The following is a 20,648-nucleotide window of genomic DNA, read 5'->3' on the forward strand; positions in this document are numbered from 1 at the left end:
TTAACCCCTGAACCACCAGGAAAGTCCCAGCAATAGAGATTCTGAAAGATACTTTTGTACAGTTGGCAAAAATATGTGGATGTGAGAGATGGTGGCCCAGCAAGATGGGCATTTGTAGTGGGCAGGCAAAGCTGGTCATAAGGCCTGTTGGCTGGGCTGCCGTCTGAGGAAAGGTACAAGCTAGGAAGATCTTTCTGGAAAAGGTGCTTATTTGGTTTGACTGAAACCTGGAACCCTTCAAGTAACGTAGAGATGGAGCATTTGTGGATGTTAAATTGTGAGTGCATTGGGGGAACATTATGTGGCAAGGGTGAATACTTTGTCTTTGAGGGGGTGACCAAAGGAGAGAGGTACAGGTTTTTGAGTGGGGCAGTGCCACTATTGGAGATTCATCTGGGGTAGCTATGACTGGAAGCACAGAGTTAGAAGAGGGAAAGTGAAGACGCGGAAACCCAGCAGGATTCAGAACTATGGAATTAGAGGAGATGGGGGGACCTGGCAGAAGTCTGAGTGGGGACTGGGGGAGAAGGATAGTGAGGGAGGTTCTCAAAGAGCAGATCCTAGCAACTGAGATCAGGGCTGTGATGTTAAAAAACAAAACAGTGAAAATAAAACCAGAATTCCAAAGGAGGGGCTGAGTTTTAGAGGCTAGAGAAGGCTAGGAAGATGATTCCAACATTATGGAGATGCTGAACTTGAGGTGTGAGAGGGGCATCCTATTGGAGATATTATCCAGCCTTCAGTTAGTGGCAACAGTCTGGAATTTGGGTATGAAGAAGTGACTTAAGATTAGGCCTTTGGGTTTTGACACATTCACTCTGAGATAGGCAGAGAAGGAAAACCAGGACCTGATTTAGCAGAACAGAAACATGGGGGGCTTTCAGTTCAGTTCAGTTCAGTTGCTCAGTCATGTCTGACTCTTTGTGACCCCATGAACCACAGCATGCCAGGCCTCCCTGTCCATCACTAACTCCCGGAGTTTACCCAAACCCATGTCCATTGAGTCGATGATTTCATCCAACCATCTTATCCTCTGTCATCCCCTTCCCCTCCTGCCCTCAATCTTTCCCAGCATCAGGGTCCTTTCCAATGCGTCAGCTCTTCGCATCAGGTAGCCAAAGTATTGGAGTTTCAGCTTCAACATCAGTCCTTCCAATGAACACTCAGGGCTGATCTCCTTTAGGATGGACTGGTTGGATCTCCTTGCAGTCCAAGGGACTGAGTCTCAAGAGTCTTCTCCAACACCGTAGTTCAAAAGCATCAATTCTTTGGTGCTCAGCTTTCTTCACAGTCCAACTCTCATATCCATACATGACCACTGGGAAAACCATAGCCTTGACTAGACGGACCTTTGTTGGCAAAGTAATGTCTCTGCTTTTGAATATGCTGTCTAGGTTGGTCATAACTTTCCTTCCAAGGAGTAAGTGTCTTTTAATTTCACGGCTGCAGTCACCATCTGCAGTGATTTTGGAGCCCAGAAAAATAAAGTCAGCCACTGTTTCCACCGTTTCCCTATCTATCTACCATGAAGTCATGGAACTGGATGCCATGATCTTCATTTTCTGAATGTTGAGCTTTAAGCCAAATTTTTCACTCTCCTCTTTCCCTTTTGTCAAGAGGCTCTTTAGTTCTTCTGCACTTTCTGCCATAAGGCTGGTGTCATCTGCATATCTGAGGTTATTGATATTTCTTCCAGCAATCTTGATTCCAGCTTGTGCTTCCTCCAGCCCAGCGTTTCTCATGATGTACTCTGCATGTAAGTTAAATAAGCAGGGTGACAATATACAGCATTGACATACTCCTTTTCCAACTTGGAACCAGTCTGTTGTTCCATGTCCAGTTCTAACTGTTGCTTCCTGACATGCATACAGGTTTTTTAAAAGGCAGGTCAGGTGGTCTTTTCCACAGTTTATTGTGATCCACACAGTCAAAGGCTTTGGCATAGTCAATAAAGCAGAAATAGATGTTTTTCTGGAACTCTCTTGCTGTTTCAGTGATCCATCGAATACTGGCAATTTGATCTCTGGTTCCTCTGCCCTTTCTAAAACCAGCTTGAACATCTGGAAGTTCACGGTTCACGTATTGCTGGAGCCTGGCTTGGAGAATTTTAAGCATTAATTTACCAGCGTGTGAGATGAGTGCAGTTGTGCCTCAGTTTGAGCATTCGTTGGCATTGCCTTTCTTTGGGATTGGAATGAAAACTGACCTTTTCCAGTCCTGTGGCCACTGCTGAGTTTTCCAAATTTGCTGGCATATTGAGTGCAGCACTTTCACAGCATCATCTTTCAGGATTTGAAACAGCTCCACTGGAATTCCATTACCTCCACTAGCTTTGTTCTTAATGATGCTTCCTAAGGCCCACCTGACTTCACATTCCATGATGTCTGGTTCTAGATGAGTGATCACACCATCGTGATTATCTGGGTCATGAAGATCTTTTTTGTATAGTTCTTTTGTGTATTCTTGCCACCTCTTCTTAATATCTTCTGCTTCTGTTAGGTCCCTACCATTTCCGTCCTTTATTGAGCCCATCTTTACATGAAATGTTCCCTTGGTATCTCTAATTTTCTTGAAGAGATCTCTAGTCTTTCCCATTCTGTTGTTTTCCTCTATTTCTTTGCATTGATCACTGAGGAAGGCTTTCTTATCTCTCCTTGCTATTCTTTGGAACTCTGCACTCAGATGCTTATATATTTCCTATTCTCCTTTGCTTTTCACTTCCCGTCTTTTCACAGCTATTTGTAAGGCCTCCTCAGACAGCCATTTTGCTTTTTTGCATTTCTTTTTCTTGGGAATGGTCTTGATTCCTGTCTCCTGAACAATGTCAAACCTCCATTTGTAGTTCATCAGGCACTCTATCTATCACATCTAGTCCCTTAAATCTATTTCTCACTCCCTTTGATTTAGGTCATACCTGAGTGGTCTAGTGGTTTTCTCCACTTTCTTCAATTTCAGTCTGAATTTGGCAATAAGGAGTTCATGATCCAAGCCACAGTCAGCTCCTGGTCTTGTTTTTGCTGACTGTATAGAGCTTCTCCATTTTTGGCTGCAAAGAATATAATCAGTCTGATTTCGGTGTTGACCATCTGGCTTTAAGAGCATATTTTGGAGAGAGATGGAGCTGAGCTCAGATTGGCGGCTCTGCTGTTTAATTTCTGTGAGGATTTGATACCATCCTATGAGCACACTTTTGACTTCCCCAGTGGCTCAGACGGTAAAGTGTCTGCCTACAACATGGGAGACCCGGGTTCAATCCCTGGGTTGGGAGGATCTCCTGGAGAAGGAAATGGCAACCCACTCCAGTATTTTGCCTGGAAAATCCCATGGACGGAAGAACGTGGTAGGCTATAGTCCATGGGGTCGCAAAGAGTCGGACACGACTGAGCAACATTTGCTTTACTTTACTATGAACACACTTTGGGCTGGCATGAACTTAAGCCAACATTGGGGTTTGCAGCCTTTGAAGCTGCTCTGGTTGGCACCTCTTCTTCAAAGTATAGTTGTCCCTAGATGTCCACAGGGGATTGGTTCCATGACACTCCACACCTACCAAAATCCATGGATGCTCAGGTCCCTTAGATAAAATGTCTGAGTACTGTCTGCCCTGAGTAATCTTGGGTTCAATTAACCACAGGTGAAAATTCGTGGATGCAAACCCCAGGATACCCAGGGCAGACTGTATTTCTGATCTGACCTTTGGACTTTCTGGGTTGGATGAATGGTTGGTCATTTACTTCAGAATCAATCAAAAAGTCTGGTTACCGTCAGCTTTAGCAATAAGGGTTAAATAACAATCTGCCTCCCTTTTTCTTGTGAAGATGAGCTCTTCCCCGTTGGCTCTGGTGCATGCTAACTCAAGAACTTTACATGGCCATGCTGACCTCAGAAGGAAAAGATCTAGTTAGTTAGCAAATCAAGGAAGTCATCGAAAGTTTTCTTAAGTGTAGCCCTGACTCTGGTCCTTGTATCTAGGGAGGTGCTTCAGGAATGTTAAAGGAGACTTTCCCAGACCATCAGTAATCATAGACTTTATGGCTGTAAAACAGCTCTAGAAACCGTATGCAAATATGAAAAAGGAAAAACATGCTAATATTTAGTCCAAATTTCTAAGGATTTGAAAACACTTGTCGAATGAACCTATCCTTCTAAAGAGTTTCCCACCATGTGAATTAAAGTGACTTATAGCTGTTTCATATTTTTTTATATAGTAAGCATAAAGGAAGAGAGATTACTTGCTGCATGGTGTAGCCAAAAAAAAAAAAAAAAAAAGAGAGAGAAAGAGAGCAAGCGAGAGAGAGATTACAGACAGCAGCTTCTCAAGTTGATTTTTCTTCCTAAACTCCAGAGAGTTTTTTCTTCCCAAGCTCGGAGAACCTTTGTGCCATCAGGGATTTAAAAATGAACAGTCATGGAGACATAAACCTTGATAGAATGCTGTGCCACCCTGAACAACTTGGGCTGCAGGGCCAACTAATATGAATAAAATTGAGGTGACATGTCATAAGTATCTGAAATGAAATAATATTCCCAGTTAGTCAAATGTGAACTTTGAGCACTTTCTTTTACTTAGCTGTCTGTGACACTGTTCTGCATTGGCTGTCTTCCCAGAAGCTGCCTGAAAAACTGGTTCAGAAGTAGTTCCCCTCCCCCTCATCAGCCGACCGGTGCTTAGTGGGTTCCTGTGGAACAGGCACACACAGCACCACACGTGGGGCTCCATTAAGAACGGTGATGGCTGCCACTGGCTTCTATGAACCAGGTGCATCAGGTGGGTTAGTCCTCGTCCTTACAAAGCCTAGAAATGAACCATCAGGGAGCTGAGACAACTTGGTGGAAATCATGTAATCAGCAAGAGGAAAAGGCAGAATTTGAGCCCAGGTCCTTCTGGTGCTTCTCAGCAGGGTTGTATTCCTGCTGAGGGGTGTTAGGGGTGGGATTCTGTTTCCTGCTGACTTCCTTGGTGCCAGTCTCTGTTCTAAGTCCTTTACTGATGTCAACCCATTTACACTCCTTCTCTACATACTGTGCCATAGATACACTAAATTCCGATTTTATCAAAGATCAGAGATGCTAAGAGGTCGACACAGAATTGTTCAGCATGTGGCAGAGCTGGGATTTGAACCCTCACGGTCTAGGGTCCTAGCTCATGGAGGAAAGCCCTTGATGCTGTTGCCTTTCCCTGCTGCTGCTGCCTGTGGCCATCAGGTTATACAGTGAAGGCTCTATCCTTTGGGACCTTTGATGGAATGATGACTGATCAAAATGCAGAAGAGTATTGCTTTTAAGGAGCTTCCCAGGTGGCTCAGTGGTAAAGAATCCACCTACCAAGCAGGAGACCTGGGTTTGATCCCTAGATAGGGAAGATCCCCCTGGAGAAGGAAATGACAACCCACTCCAGTATTCTTGCCTGGAGAATCCCCATGGACAGAGGAGCCTGGCGGGCTATAGTTCGTGGGGTCACAAAGACATGACTTAGCAACTAAACAGCAGCAGCATTGCTTCTAAAGGATTTTCTGAAAACTTTTGAAGAAAATAAACTCTGTTCTTCAGCTAATTAGTTCCTTGAGGATTTTCATAGGGCCTTTTTCTTCTGTCAAAGTTGCAGAAGCCTTGGGACTTCCCTGGTGGTCCAGGGAAGACTCTGCACGATTTCATCCCTGTCGGGGAACTAGGATCCCACATGCCAGGGCAGTGTGGCCAAAAAGTAAAAAAAGAAAAAAAAAAGTTGCAGAAGCCTTTCCTGCTTCTGACTTTTCATTGATCCATAGAATATGTACTGTCCAGATCTTGCTTCCCTTCTGGGGAACTCTCGTGAGGAGTCTTGGGGGAAGCATGACTGAACATTTGCTTAGTCCTGGCTCGTCATTCCTGGGCAGGATGAAGCATGGTTGTGTGAGATAAAGCTAACTTCACGCGCTAAGGGGCACCATACAGAAACCAAGGTGATGGGGGTATTGACTCTGATATCATCACTACTGAGATAGCAGGAATTCTTCATTCTGAAGCCTGTTTCTACCTTAGAGCCACTTTCCTGATCCTTCTTGAAGACCTTCTTAACACAAGGTCTCACTAAGGGAAACCCTCCCACAAGATGCCCTAGAAAGTGCCTGAATCTTGACTTTAAGAGGCCCAGAATAATCTCTCTTCATTTTTTTTTATGCTTCACAGGCAACTGGAGGAAAGATGGGGAAGGATCTTTCTGGTTAGAACAGAGGAGGGAGCCTCCACAGTGGTAAAGAGGAGGATGGAGAGGTGACCCCCTGTCCAGGCAGGGAGGCAGGGCCATTGCAGAGGTCTGCATGGTTTGGCCATGAAGATGGCCATTTGGGTTCTGGTGTGGTGAGTGTCCCCCACAGTGTTCACCCTGCAGCTGTTATATGGCCCCTCCTGACTCCCCATGAAAGGTGGTGTGACCCCAGGGCAGGAGCCACCTTATAACCCTAGAACAGCAGTGTGGAACCTGGCTGGTGGTCCCGGCTGGATGAGCCAGCTGCCCTGAGGCTGACTACAGCCTCTTGTAGCCCACAGCATGGGAAAGACTTCGAGGTTTAAAAAGTCACTTGTATAAATGTGCACAGAGCAACCCCTCCCATTTGGAAATTTGTGAAAAACAAAGTCCTTTGGATAAATTACTAACCCAGAGCTGTTCTTTGGAATCATTACTGGCTGGTTTATTTGGACTCTCTTAGGGCTTTGTCATAGCTTCATTTTTGTTTGGAAAACATCCAAAGTATCCTTCAGCTGGAACTGCTCCCTCGCAGTGAGATCTTCCTTGACCATCTTGACCCTTTCCCAGCCGTCCCCCAGCACCTTGTTTCCTTTTATTAAAATGAGAGCACCTGTCACTTTCTGACATTATCTTATTCATTCAGAAGTATGTATTGATTTCTTGTTTTCCTCACTCACTTCTCACTTAAGCTCCATGAGGTTAGATGCTGAATGACATCTTGTTTAGCACTGTAACCCCAGCACTCAGTACAGTGGGGACAAAAAATATTTGCAGAATAAATAATCGCACAGACCTCTGGGAAGATTTTGAGTGAGAGGGCTGAGGCCTGACTGCTCTTCACCCATCTCACTGAGCCAGGTGCCTGAGCAGGTGGAACATGGAAAATAGATATTGCCCATGCTTGCCTTGGTGGCTCATCCACCTGTCCCAGCCCCCCAGGCCTCCCTGGAGCTGTCCCCATAGGCCAGTCCCTCTGGGGACTGTGCCAGAGGCTTCCTCCACACTCCAGGGTGTGGAGTGACCTTGAAGTCTACTGATTACTATACTCATTTCTTCAGGCTTGAGTTTCTATTCTCTTCAGTGGATACTTTTTAGCAAGTATTGCTTGAGGGCCTACTATGTGATGGAAGCTGGGACACAGTGGGAGAAAACATACCCTTCTGTCCTCATCCTCATGGAATTAAAAGTTAAACAATCATGGCAACATGATGATGGGTGAAGCAAGGGGGATCTTGAGAACCCTCCCATAGTACTGCAGATTCTTAATGAGTGCTCCTTTTAGTGGGCAAACAAGGGATTTAACATTGAGAGTCAAGGGCTGTGCTAAGCCCTTTGTGTATATGTGATGTGTGTAATCCTTTAACAGCCCCATGAGGCATCATTGCCCTCCATGTTCATGAGTGAAAAGGAGAGCTCAGAGAAAGCAAAGGATTTGTAGAGCTGAGGGCTGAGCCAGGTCTTGGTCAGGAAGCCCATATTCTTTTCCATCAATGTTGTTTGCCCTTTTGAATTAGTGATGACTTTAATGGTGGAAATGTCAGGCTAGGAAAGACAGCCAATTGGTGCCAGTAGGGCTGCTGAGGGAGATGGAGGCCAATGAGTGGCTGGGTCCAGCCAGGCCCTAGTTCAACCCAGAATTTGGCTGCCTTCCTTCTTCATCAGCATCAGCCTCACAATTGAAGTGAAAAAGAGATTGTGTGGGAGGAGAAGCAAAACCTCAGCTGCAAGTCTGATAGACCCCTTGGTCTTTCATTCATGAAATAGGAGTGACATAATGAAAAGAAAAGGGCTCAGAGGAGGGCTGGAGGGATGAGATGATGTTTCCAGGTGGGCGGGAGAATGATGCTGAAAGAGACGACACTGGAGAATGGGCTCGGTGATAACTGGAGTTACTTCCTGGAGAGAGTCAGGCCAGATGAGCCATTTGGGTGCTGGCTCAGTTTTGGCCAGCCAGAGTCTTCCAAGTTATGTGTAGAGAAAATGCATCTTCAAGAGTTGAAGCAGTGAATACCATGAAAGTCAGTCCCCAGATAAGTGCTCCCAGCAGTCTCAGCCAGGGTGCCCCGTAACACCCACTCTGAGCTGTTTGGCATTATCTTCAACGCTCTTACGCGTTCCCTCTCCACATCCAGCCTCTTCTCATGTTCTGTGCTTTCTTCCTCAAAAACATTTCCCCTCCTTTCAGTGTTCCTATTCAACCCCAGGCTATGACAACCCTTTTCTTCCCTTACTCTAACAAAGTAGGCTCTACTTTGGACCAACTATTTGGTTTCTGGGAATTCCACAATTACTGATTTGCAGGTACCTTGCAAATAAAGTAAGGACTTCGGACTTCCCACTCCCTCCAGCCCCTAGGACTCCTGCTGGAGGTTGTGAGGTTCCACCAGGAGGGGCCTGGCCTGGAAATCAAAGTGAGCTTCTCACCTCTGCTCTGCTGCTCCAGTTTAGAGAAGGTGTCTTAGAGTGAGCTCCCTCTATAAAAGGAGGTGGTGAGATCTGTCAATATTTATTTTCTTTTAGGATCTTGTCAGCTATAAATCCGTAGATCCCTTGGCTTAGTTCCCATCTCAGGCTCCTTCCCACACAGAAGGTTTCTTTACTTGCTTTGTCTCTCACCTAACTCATTGTGCATAAACTCATGCATTCAGGGGTAAAAATTGGTTATTGGTGGTGGTGAACAAAACAGTCATTTTAGGTATGAAACATATGGACATATAGTGTGTAAATAGACACACTGCATCTGTAATATTAAATTTTCCTGGGGGAGTGTGTTAGAGAAAAAAAAAAAAAGCCTCCTTAGGCCATAATGAAAAAAAGGCTGAGAAACATGGATTTAACCACAAAGCTGTGCTGGTTATCATGCTAGGCATTGGACAGGTGAGTGAGTGACAATATTGCCTTCCTTCCAGAAGCCATTCCAGATAGATGGCCATCCTTCTCATTCTGTTTCTCCCAAACCATGCATCTCCTTTCATTTCTTCTAAACCATGCCAAATGCTCTCTTTTAGTGACTTTATAGATGCATTAACATTCTGGTGTTCATGGCTTATCTTTTTGTGGCTTTTTTTTCCCCTCTAGCTATGGAATAGCTGGCACTACGAATGTGACGGGAGATCAAGTGAAGAAGCTGGATGTCCTCTCCAATGATCTGGTTGTTAATGTGTTAAAGTCATCTTTTGCCACCTGTGTTCTTGTGTCAGAAGAAGACAAACATGCCATCATAGTCGAACCTGAGAAAAGGGTGGGTCTGCTCCCATGCTGCTGAGGGTTTTAATGTAATCATTTTTCTTTCTGGCTTCATCAATGACTCCACTTGTTCAAACAAGCTGGATTCTTAAGACTCACCCTAGATCCCTCCTGAACCACCAGTCATCATTTCACAGATTCCTCCTCACTGCCATATCTCAGACTGTCCTCTCCTGTCTGCGCTTTCACCACAGTCCATTCTGTTATCATCTCTCCTATGTGCTCATTCATGGGAGAGACTCAAATATACTCATATTTATCTCCACGTCTTTTAATTGTCACGTTCAAAGCTCTACAAAGTCTGTCTTCTGTTAACTACATCCTTTGCTTCATCTCCATTCACCTAGTTTCCAATCTTCACAACCAACCTTCCTGCCAATCTAAACTGCTGGCAGTTCCTATCAGTGATTCATGCATTGGAATCCATTGGGATCTTATTAATCTTGTTATCAAACTTACGTTGCTCAAGAATCACATACTGAGAGAAAAAAAGTGAAAGTGAAAGTTGCTCAGTTGTGTCCGACTCTTTGCAACCCATGGATTGTATAGTTCTCTGGGCCAGAGAACTAGGCCTGAATTCTCTAGGCCAGAATACTGGAGTGGGTAGCCTTTCCCTTCTCCAGGAGATCTTCCCAACCCAGGGATAGAACCCAGGTCTCCTGCATTGCAGGCAGATTCTTTCTCAGCTGAGCCACAAGGGAAGCCCACTGAGAGACAAGTGTTGGGTAATAGGATAGATAGCTTGATTGAAGAAACCAGTAATGTTGGGGAGAAGGTGGACTCATGTCTCAAAGAACAAACTCCCTGCTGCTGATCTAGGGGCAAGAGTTTTTAGAGGGGAGTTTCAGGGGGTTATAGGCAGAGGGAAGGAGCTGTATGCAGAACAGCACAGTTGGCTCTGACAGTCTTGAAATTGGCCGTGTAGTGGTCTGATCAGTGTCATCTTGATTGTTTTAAATACAGCTCATCTTCAACTCCAGGGTCAGTTTGTTCCCATCTCCTTGAAGCTAGTTCTTAAAAATAATTTTGTAAGCTTAATGGTTAGCCTGATTTTCATGTAGGTAACTTCTTCTACCTGGTGGGGGATTCAGCATCTGCAAAACAGCTCAAGGGATATGGCTCAGAAGAAAGAAATGAAGGTTCTTGACTTTGTTTAATGACTAAACTGTTATTTGGTCTTCCTTGATTGTTTTCTTTTGTTTTTGAATTTTGTCACTTCTATGATTGAATTTATTCTTTGGCCAAAGTGTTTTTCTACAGACAAAAGGCAGGCAGAGGACATAGGGGTGGGGGAGAGGATCTCTCCTAAGAAACCCTATAGGGTCCTGCTCCACTCCAATCTGATTGCTTCTTGAGGGCAGAGAATAATTTCTGTTCTTTGCTGTATCCCAGCATCTGGCACAATACCTGATACATTGTAGGGGATCTACAACAGATTATTGTTGAAAAAGTGAATGAAAGGGTATATCCAGGTTTTATTGAACAACAATCACATAATACTAATAATACCTTTTGAGTAGAAAAATGCAGTTATATAGCTTACTATCTTTCCCTGTTTGAGATGAATTGAGGACATGAAGGAGTATGATGAGAAAAAAGCAACAGAAGGTCAATTTAAAGATACTGCCTGATATCCAATCTGACTTTTATAAGAGGAATGGAGAGTCACATCCGATTTGATAGCTTTATGTCATTCCTAAAATACTACTGAAGTTCATATTGTTCTCTGCTGTGTTTCTAAAGGTACTTGTCAGTTTTGGGCATGTTCATTTTAGGACTGAATTTGCTGTTTAATATTCTTTGTCAGCCCAACTTCTCTGATTACAATGTACTGTAGTGATAAGAATACTCCTGTTTTCCTGATGACAGTTTCTCCTGCATTGTCCAGGAGGATTTTTTAAGAGCAAGAAGCCAGGGAATCAGAGAACTGCCTTAATTTGATGCAAAAATTTAAAAACCACATATTAAAGTGGCTAACTTGGAGATGGAAAATTTCCAGTGATATGCTGGTAAACTGTCTCTCTATTAGAAAAAAAAATCTTTCATTTGTAGCACTTGTCACTTGAAACTGTGAAATAGTGTCCCATAATTGATTTTAAGTTATCAACATGACATCACTGAAAATAGAGTTGGGAAGAGACGTGCACAATTGGCTCTTGAGAACCAATACCAGTCAGCTCCAGAGTACCACTGAAAATCCTGTCCATAGAATGAATCTTTGGTAGTTCCACTACAGTTGAGGGTTGTTTCCTTTGGGAATTATAATAAGAATATGGGTGAGAACTCTGCATTGTAACCCCAAGTGTCATCTGTAGGAACTACATGAAAATTTTCTTATAGACCTTAATGTTGACTTTATTTCACCTAAATTGTAACATCTGTGGCTCAAACAGTAAAGAATCTGTCTGCAGTGTGGGAGACATGGTTTTGATCCCTGAGTTGGGAAGATGCCCTGGAGAAAGGAATGGGTACCCACTCCAGTATTCTTGCTTGGAGAATTCCATGGATGAATAGAGGAGACTGGCAAGCTACGGTCCATGGGGTCACAAAGAGTCAGACACGACTGAGCAACTAACATTTCCCTTATGAATAAAGAGAATGAAGTGACTAATCTTGTTTTTCTTCTTCCTTGACTGACACGAAACTCAAACCAGAATGATGATTCATTCAAATCAATGATATAATAAATTATTATTTAATATTTGTATTTCTCACCTTCATCTATGCCTCCTATTCTGTGTTTCTCTTCCTAATGATCTTTTGATATATATTTGTTATTGTTTTCACTCTGTGTATCATCTCATACCTTCCCTGACAAAGTATAAATACACAGATTTCTTGAATTTCCCCTTAGATTTCTTCTTTTAACCTCTTAGTGTATATTCTCTGTTTTGTTACAGTGTATTCATTTTTAAAGCAAAGTTGTATTAATATTTTCTTTCTTTTTTGTTCAGGGTAAATATGTGGTCTGTTTTGATCCCCTTGATGGATCATCCAACATCGACTGCCTTGTGTCCATTGGAACCATCTTTGGCATCTACAAAAAGGTAAAATGTAATGGATCAAGCAGCTGGTTTGGGATCAAAAGTAGAGTTAAGGTTGAACATCCAGTACTGTTTCACTGTTGATGGCACAGCCAGATTGTACATCATGAAACCCCATGAGGCTTGATGTAGGGGGTAGCCTATCCCTTCTTCAGTGGATCTTTCCGACCCAGGAATTGAACCGAGGTTTCCTGCATTGCAGGCAGATTCTTTATCAGCTGAGTAACCAGGGAAGCCCCAAAGTGAAAGTGTTAGTCACTCAGCTGTGTCCAACTCTTTGTGACCCCATGGACTGTAGCCTGCCAGACTCCTCTGTCCATGGAATTCTCCAGGCAAGGATACTGGAGTAAGTAGCCTTTCCCTTCTCTAGGGGATCTTCCCAACCCAGGGATCAAACACAAGTCTCCCACATCACAGACAGATTCTTTACCATCTGAGCCACCAGAAAAGAAAAAACCTTTATTTCTCAAGTTATGACTTTTTCCAGCATTAACTGCATAGTAAAAATCTATTAAGTTGTTAAAAGAAAATGTAGTAAGAGGTAGGTGGGAAGAGATGGTGCATAGCTGTAGTACTGATAACCATGTGAACTGAGAATTGTGAGAGTGTGAAACAGTAGGGATTATATCAAAACTATCCTTTAAATTTTCTAAATCAAGTCTGCAAACTATGGTCTCCCCCTGCCAAATCTAGCCCATTGCCTGATTACTATGGCCTGTGAACAAAAAATGACTCTTTGGCATTTTTGAATGGCTAAAAAGAAAGAGTAATATTTCATGACCCGTGACATTTATATGAAGCTTAATTTTCAGTCTCCATAAATAAAGTTTTAATGGCATATGGTCAGCTCGCTTGTTTACATGTTGCCTTTGGCTGATTTTGCACTACACAGGCAGGGTTAAGTGGTTGTGATAAGGACTGTGACAGTAAAGCCTAGAATATTTACTCCTTGTTGGTTTATGGGAGGAGTTTGCTGACCCTAAACTCCTTTGCTATAAATTACAGAAAGCACACTGGTACAGCATGGGGATCCAGATTTCTGCCCTGTGTCTCTTCTACCCGCATGACCTGTGCAGGAACTCTACCTCTAAAGCTTCTCTTTAAGTCTGTGCATGGAGGGCTGGGGGGTGGATGTTGGTGGAAGAGAGTTCAAATATACAGACAAGTGAAAAATAGATAAATACCTGTGAGTCCATCATAAAACACGATGAAATCTAAAATGTGTCATCTTGTCTTCAGCCCTCTTGTTTATTTTAGAAATAAAACTTTACAGATGCCTTTGAGGCTGAGCCCTTTCCTTCATCTTAATGGATGAGGTGGCTAATTCAGCTGACCTCCAAGGTTCCTCCAACTCCCCCATTCTGGGATATAGAGGCCATAACTTAAGAAGTGAGACTGCAATAGTGCTTTACTTTTCAAAGTGACTTGCTGTCTAGCATTGCACATAATCTCCTTTCAAACATGGAAAGTAGGACCACCATGGGACAGTTTTCTTTTGTTACTGAAATAAATTTTGCATTTGTCTTGGTTGGGAGGCAGTTTAAGTAATTGAAGGTTCTAATACTTATACCAGAAAGACAAAGGCGGGAATTAATCTTTCAAGTCATACCATGAAATATTCCATTCTTGGTATAGGTATGCAGGCATGTAATTTTACCTGCAAGGTAGCAGACCTAAATATTATAGTATACAAGGGAGCTTTGTAGCAAAATTCTTCATATAGAGGCAGACTTTTGGTTAATGACTCAACCAAAGCTAAAGCAGCGTTAACGTTTGCCAGCCCCAGTTTCTGCCTCAAGCCCCCTCCCCTAATAAAGACTCTTTTAAGGGAAAAAAAATATTGGGAAACTGACACTATCAACTGAAAAAAATAAAAACAGCTTGCAACAGCAGCTTGAATTACAAATACTGGAAGAACTCAACAGTGCATCTCCACACTCTTCTCAATAAACCTGAAGTGACTCTCTTAAAGACTGAGAGAGGTGATGAGTGTCACATTGCCTTTAAGTCATTTCAGTTTTCAAAAGCCTTGTTGATTGTTTGAAGCCATTTGAGAGCTTACAGGGCATAAATACGGAAATGTCTGATGTTTTAAAGGAGATCTCTCCTGGCTCAGAGGTTAAAGCATCTGCCTGGAATGCGGGAGACCCGGGTCTGATCCCTGGGTCCGATCCCTGGGTCAGGAAGATCCCCTGGTGAAGGAAATGGCAACCCACTCCAGTACTGTTTCCTGGAGAATCCCATGGAGGGAGGAGCCTGGTAGGCTACAGTCCATGGGGTTGCAAAGAGTTGGCCACGACTGAGCGACTTCACTTTCACTTTCTCCTGCTTTCTGCAGAGCTGGTTCTGGGCTGGAATTCAGCTTCCTGGTGCACCCACTCAGTGGCATAACATCAGATGGTAACTGGAATCCAGCAACAGTGAGCTGCTCTTGCCCACAAGATGCCTGGAAACAGGCTCCAAAGGGATCTCTTAGGGCCTGTGGTCCAGTGTTTCTATGAAGTTCCTGCCATGGCACCTCCAGAAGTGTCACCCTGCCTCTGGCTGGAGATATTCAGAAGGGGTAGAATTTTCCTGAGGTGTTGAATGAGTGTGTGTCCAAATATTGAATCAAAATCTGTCTCCTTGTTGCTCATAATGGCCTTTTGTATCATTAGAAAATAAGATTCTTTTACATGCTTGAAAATGGCTTTTTTGCCCTCCTCTCTCTCTCTTTTGAAGCATGCGAAGTCACTTCAGTCGTTTTCAACTCTTTGTGACCCTATAGACTGAAGCCCATCAGGGTCCTCTGTCCATGGAATTCTCCAGGCAAGAATACTGGGGTGGGTTGCCATTTCCTTCTCCAGGGGATCTTCCTGACCCAGGGATCAAACCCAAGTCTATTTCTTTTAAGTCTCCTGTATTGGCAGGAGGGTTTTGTTTTTTGTTTTTTTTTTTTACCACTAGCACCACGTGGAAAGCCCTTTCTTTTAAATCTTAAGTTAAATATCTTTCATGTGAGATGATTTTTCGACCTCTCTCTAGTGTGTTACCCTCTATTGGATACATCCTAATTTTTAATATCCATTAAAAATATCCAGTCCCCAAAACTAAAAGCAGAGTTTCAGAAGTGCTCTACCAGCTCCAGAATCCAATTCACTTCCCTTAGCTGGACACAGAGAGACTTAATAGCCATATGGAATATGGCTTCCTGACATTGACACTTACTAGGTTTGTGGGACCTTGGGCAATATAACCTCTTGTTTCCTTATCCATAAGGAGAATATATTGAAAATTAAGCATAACAGCAATGAAAATAGTGCCTGGCCCATAAAAAGTGCTCAATAAATAGTAGCCATTAATATTACTTGTTTTTTCTATTAATACTCAACACACAGTTTCACAATTCAAACCAACTTAAGGAAAGAAAGGAAAAAGGGAAGAGAATGGAAAATGATTGGTGTATGTGACTAGAAAGTCCACTGGGTAGTACAGCTGTTTTCAAGGACTCAGACACTCACATAACAGGACACTTTCTCTCTATCTCTATAGCTCCCTCCTTTCTGGTGGAAGAATGGCTCCCAGTAGGTCTGGGCTTACATTCAATCCTTTCAGTGACTCAAACAGAAGATGCAAAACTTAGACTTCCCTGATGGTCCAGTGGTTAAGAATTCACCTGCCAGTGCAGGGGACGTGGGTTCTATCCCTGGACCCGGAAGATTTCACATGTACAGGGCAACTAAGCCCACGTGCCACAACTACTAAGCCTGCACTCTAGAGCCCGGATGCCCTAGAGCCCGCTGCACTGAACCTACATGCTGCAGCTACTGAAGCCCGTGCACCTAGAGCCTGTGCTCCTCAACAAGAGAAGCCACTGCAATGAGAAGCCCATGCACCACAAAGGGAGAACAGCCTCCACTTGTTGCAACTAGAGAAAGCCCGCATGTGGCAATGAAGACCCATCCCAGCCGAAAGATAAATAGATAAGTAAAAGAAGATGGAAAACTCTTGTCCAACAGTTTCAACAGGGATTTCACCTCATCAGCCCTGCTTGGCTTGACTTAAGTCATGAGTCCATCTCTCAAGCAGTCACTGTGGCCTTACGCATGCAATGATCTGACTGGTCAAGTCAGGGTCATGTGCCCACCATTGGAGCTAAGAGTGAGGGGGATGGTATCTTAAGGAAGATTAAAGTTCAGTTGTCAGCAGAAGAGTGAAGCATGCTGGCCAGGCAAAATCAGCTGATGTTCACTCCAGATTATACACCCCCTGAGAGCAGGGACCTCATTTTATATATATTTTTTGTGCACTAGGTTGGTACGGTAGTGAGTAATATTGGCTGAGTTACTGGAGATGCTGCCAAATGCCCTGTGAGAACTTCTAGGGAGGGTTGGGTTGTCTCTCTGTGGGAAGACTGTTGACATGACAGCCCCACACCACTTGTGCCTGACATTCTCCTCCACCACCTCAAGTCTCCAGAATCCATGGTGTCTTTTATGCTCTATATGGAGTAGCATGGGTTAAAACAAAGCAATACCTGCAGTGGGTGGTGGCCTATGATAAGTAGAAAAATGTAGGGTCCAAGGCTTTCTAATTTTTGCCAAGCTTTATGCACATTGGTCTGTGAGCATCCACATGAGACTGTAATAGGTTCTTTTTGAACCAAGGCATTCATTGCTGGGGGTTTGGAGGAGGTTGGGCATTAGAAAGGGGTTTGGGCTAGAAAAAAGTTCCTCCACCTCCATGACTAGATAGAATTACTTTGTATTTCTTTTGAGCATATGGATCATAGAAAATGTTCAGTTCAGTTCAGTTGCTCAATTGTGTCTGACTCTGCAATCCCATGAATCACAGCACACCAGGCCTCCCTGTCCATCACCAACTCCTGGAGTTCACTCAAATTCATGTCCATCGAGTCAGTGATGCCATCCAGCCATCTCATCCTCTGTCGTCCCCTTCTCCTCCTGCCCCTAATCCTTCCTAGCATCAGAGTCTTTTCCAATGAGTCAACTCTTCACATGAGGTGGCCAAAGTATTGGAGTTTCAGCTTTAGCATCAGTCCTTCCAAAGAACACCCAGGACTGATCTCCTTTAGGATGGACTGGTTGGATCTCCTTGCAGTTCAAGGGACTCTCAAGAGTCTTCTCCAACACCACAGTTCAAAAGCATCCATTCTTTGGCGCTCAGCTTTCTTCACAGTCCAACTCTCACATCCAGACATGACCACTGGAAAAACCATAGCCTTGACTTGACAGACTTTGTTGGCAAAGTAATGTCTCACTTTTTAATATACTGTCTAGGTTGGTCATAACTTTCCTTCCAAGGAGTAAATGTCTTTTAATTTCACGGCTGCAATCACCATCTGCAGTAATTTTGGAGCCCAGAAAAATAAAGTCAGCCACTGTTTCCACTGTTTCCCCATCTATTTGCCATGAAGTGATGGGACCAGATGCCATGATCTTAGTTTTCTGAATGTTGAGCTTTAAGCCAACGTTTTCACTCTCCTCTTTCACTTTCATCAAGAGGCTTTTGAGTTCCTCTTCACTTTCTGCCATAAGGATGGTGTCATCTGCATATCTGAGGTGATTGTTATTTCTCCTGGCAATCTTGATTCCAGCTTGTGCTTCTTCCAGCCCACCGTTTCTCATGATGTACTCTGCACGTAAGTTAAATAAGCAGGGTGACAATATACAGCCTTGACATACTCCTTTTCTTATTTGGAACCAGTCTGTTGTTCCATGTCCAGTTCTAACTGTTGCTTCCTGACCTGCATACAGATTTCTCAAGAGGCAGGTCAGGTGGTCTGGTATGCCCATCTCTTTCAGAATTTTCCACAGTTTATTGTGATCCACACAGTCAAAGGCTTTGGCATAGTCAATAAAGCAGAAATAGATGTTTTTCTGGAACTCTCTTGCTTTTTCCATGATCCAGCGGATGTTGGCAATTTGATCTCTGGTTCCTCTGCCTTTTCTAAATCCAGCTTGAACATCTGGAAGTTCACGGTTCACGTATTGCTGAAGCCTGGTTTGGAGAATTTTGAGCATTACTTTACTAGCATGCGAGATGAGTGCAATTGTGTGGTAGTTTCAGCATTCTTTGGCATTGCTTTTCTTTGGCATTGGGATGAAAACTGACCTTTTCCAGTCCTGTGGCCACTGGTGAGTTTTCCAAATTTGCTGGCATATTGAGTACAGCACTTTAATTGCATCATCTTTCAGGATTTTAAATAGCTCAACTGGAATTCCTTCACCTCCACTATACCAAGGAAACATTTCATGCAAAGATGGGCTCAATAAAGGACAGAAATTGTATGGACCTAACAGACAAAGAAGATATTAAGAAGAGGTGGCAAGAATACACAGAAGAACTGTACAAGAAAGATCTTCACGACCCAAATAATCATGATGGTGTGATCACTCACCTAGAGCCAGACATCCTGGAATGTGAAATCAAGTGGCCCTTAAAACATCACTAGATAATGTTACCATTTCTTATTCCACGCAAGGAAGTTGAAGGGTTGAGATTATTTGGTGACAGTATTTCAGGGAAAAGTAGTTAATTCTTAAAAAAAAAATTTTTTTTTTAAAGTTTTTGACTGTGCTGGGTCTTCATTTTTGCAAGAGGGCTCTGTCTATTTGCAGCAAGTAGAGGCTACTCTCTGGTTGTGGTGCTGTTTCTTCTCATTGCTGTGATTTCTCTTATTGTTGCACATGGGCTTAGTTGCTCTGAGGCATATGGACTCTTCCCGAATTGAACCCATAGCCCCTTCATTGGCAGACAGATTCTTAACCCATGGACCATCTGGGAAATACAAGCTTGTTCTTTCTTGTGCCACAGGCAGTCATGGATGATTCTGAATGAGGTGACTTTCTGAGGGACTTGGTAGAATGTGACTACTCCAAGCCTCCAGGGGCTTCCAGTCAGCTTATCTGTTTACATATTGACTTTGTTCTATTTTGTGCTGCACCTGCAGGGTTAAGTAGTTATGATAGAGGAGATGTTTAGAGCCCACCTGTGTTCTTCCCATTATATCCCTGGTTTTGAAGGAAGTCAATTCCTCTTTCAAGGTTGTGCACTTGTAAAATTTGGAGTTTGAGGAAACAACTCAAATATTTAATACTGTGTTTAGCTGCACTGTACTACCCTGTGAATACAGACCAAACTAAATCAAATAACTTGGCCCAAGCCAACCAGCCAAGAAACCAACCAACCATCTAGATGAAAACTATTAAACACAAAGCTTGGAGATACGAGAAAAAAAAAGGAAAGAGGTGATTTTTTGTGACTCTTCCTTTTACATAAGTAGTTCTTAAGCTTCAGTGTGAGAGTCACCTATGGTGCATGGTAAAATGCGGATTCCCAGGGCCCACTTTAGAAAATCTGACTTAGTAAAGGTCACAGGCCCAGAATTGCATTTTAAATAAACATCTCAAGTGATTCTGAGGTACATGGACTCTGGGCCACACATTCAAAAGTTATAGGAAAAATTACCAGGAATGTGTTTACTGAGGTGACCTCCATCTCCAGTATCATGATGTGAGTTCCCTTATTTATTCTCAGGCCCTAGAATCTGTGGTTGGGGAAGGAATAAATGAAATTTGCAGAAACTGCTCATTTTCATTTCTGTTTGAATTCAAGTAGAGGGTTTTCAAGCAGAAAGATTTGTTTGAGGCTTTTTTGAGGACCATAAAGGCCAGTTGTTAAGAAGATAATTATTAGTGACTACTGCTTAGGAGCCATGCCCTTAAGTTGTTCCCTTCCTTAATATTAGGGAACAAATGGAGGCACTGACCCAGTGGGCTGTGTTTTTAATGAAAAACAAAGAAGATTAGAGTAGATGTGATGTTCTAAGTGTAAGTATTGTTTTATTAAATTTTTGTAGTTGTATTGGTACTGGTTTGTGATATAAAATGTATTTTTTACTGTGGGTCATGGTTAAAAACATGGAGAGCATTGTTCTGCATGGTAATGGCCCTGGAGAGATAGTGTCTGTATTTCTGAGAATTTCTTTGTGTGACTATGGAGCATGTTGCTCACTGGAGTATGTGCCACAACTGGCAGGAGCTCAGGAAATTGATTTCCTCGCCAGACTGGTAGCCGTGGAGCCCAGTTTTAATTTGTTTAAATAAAGATAGAGTAGGCAAGGGAAA

At 43.1% G+C, this 20,648-nt stretch overlaps 1 protein-coding gene across 2 annotated transcripts in view; it reads left to right on the forward strand.

The window, feature by feature from the left end:
- The window catches only part of FBP1 (fructose-bisphosphatase 1), a 31,760-nt gene that overhangs the window by 4,452 nt on the left and 6,660 nt on the right, over positions 1-20,648 (forward strand). For both annotated transcript variants that reach the window (XM_069575589.1, XM_069575590.1), the window contains exons 2-3: positions 9,308-9,470; positions 12,430-12,522. In XM_069575589.1, coding sequence (XP_069431690.1) covers positions 9,308-9,470; positions 12,430-12,522 — 256 coding nt within the window. The remainder of the gene's footprint in view (positions 1-9,307; positions 9,471-12,429; positions 12,523-20,648) is intronic.

The sequence above is a fragment of the Ovis canadensis genome, chromosome 2, assembly GCF_042477335.2.
Source record: "Ovis canadensis isolate MfBH-ARS-UI-01 breed Bighorn chromosome 2, ARS-UI_OviCan_v2, whole genome shotgun sequence".
In the NCBI taxonomy this organism is placed as follows: Eukaryota; Metazoa; Chordata; class Mammalia; order Artiodactyla; family Bovidae; genus Ovis; species Ovis canadensis.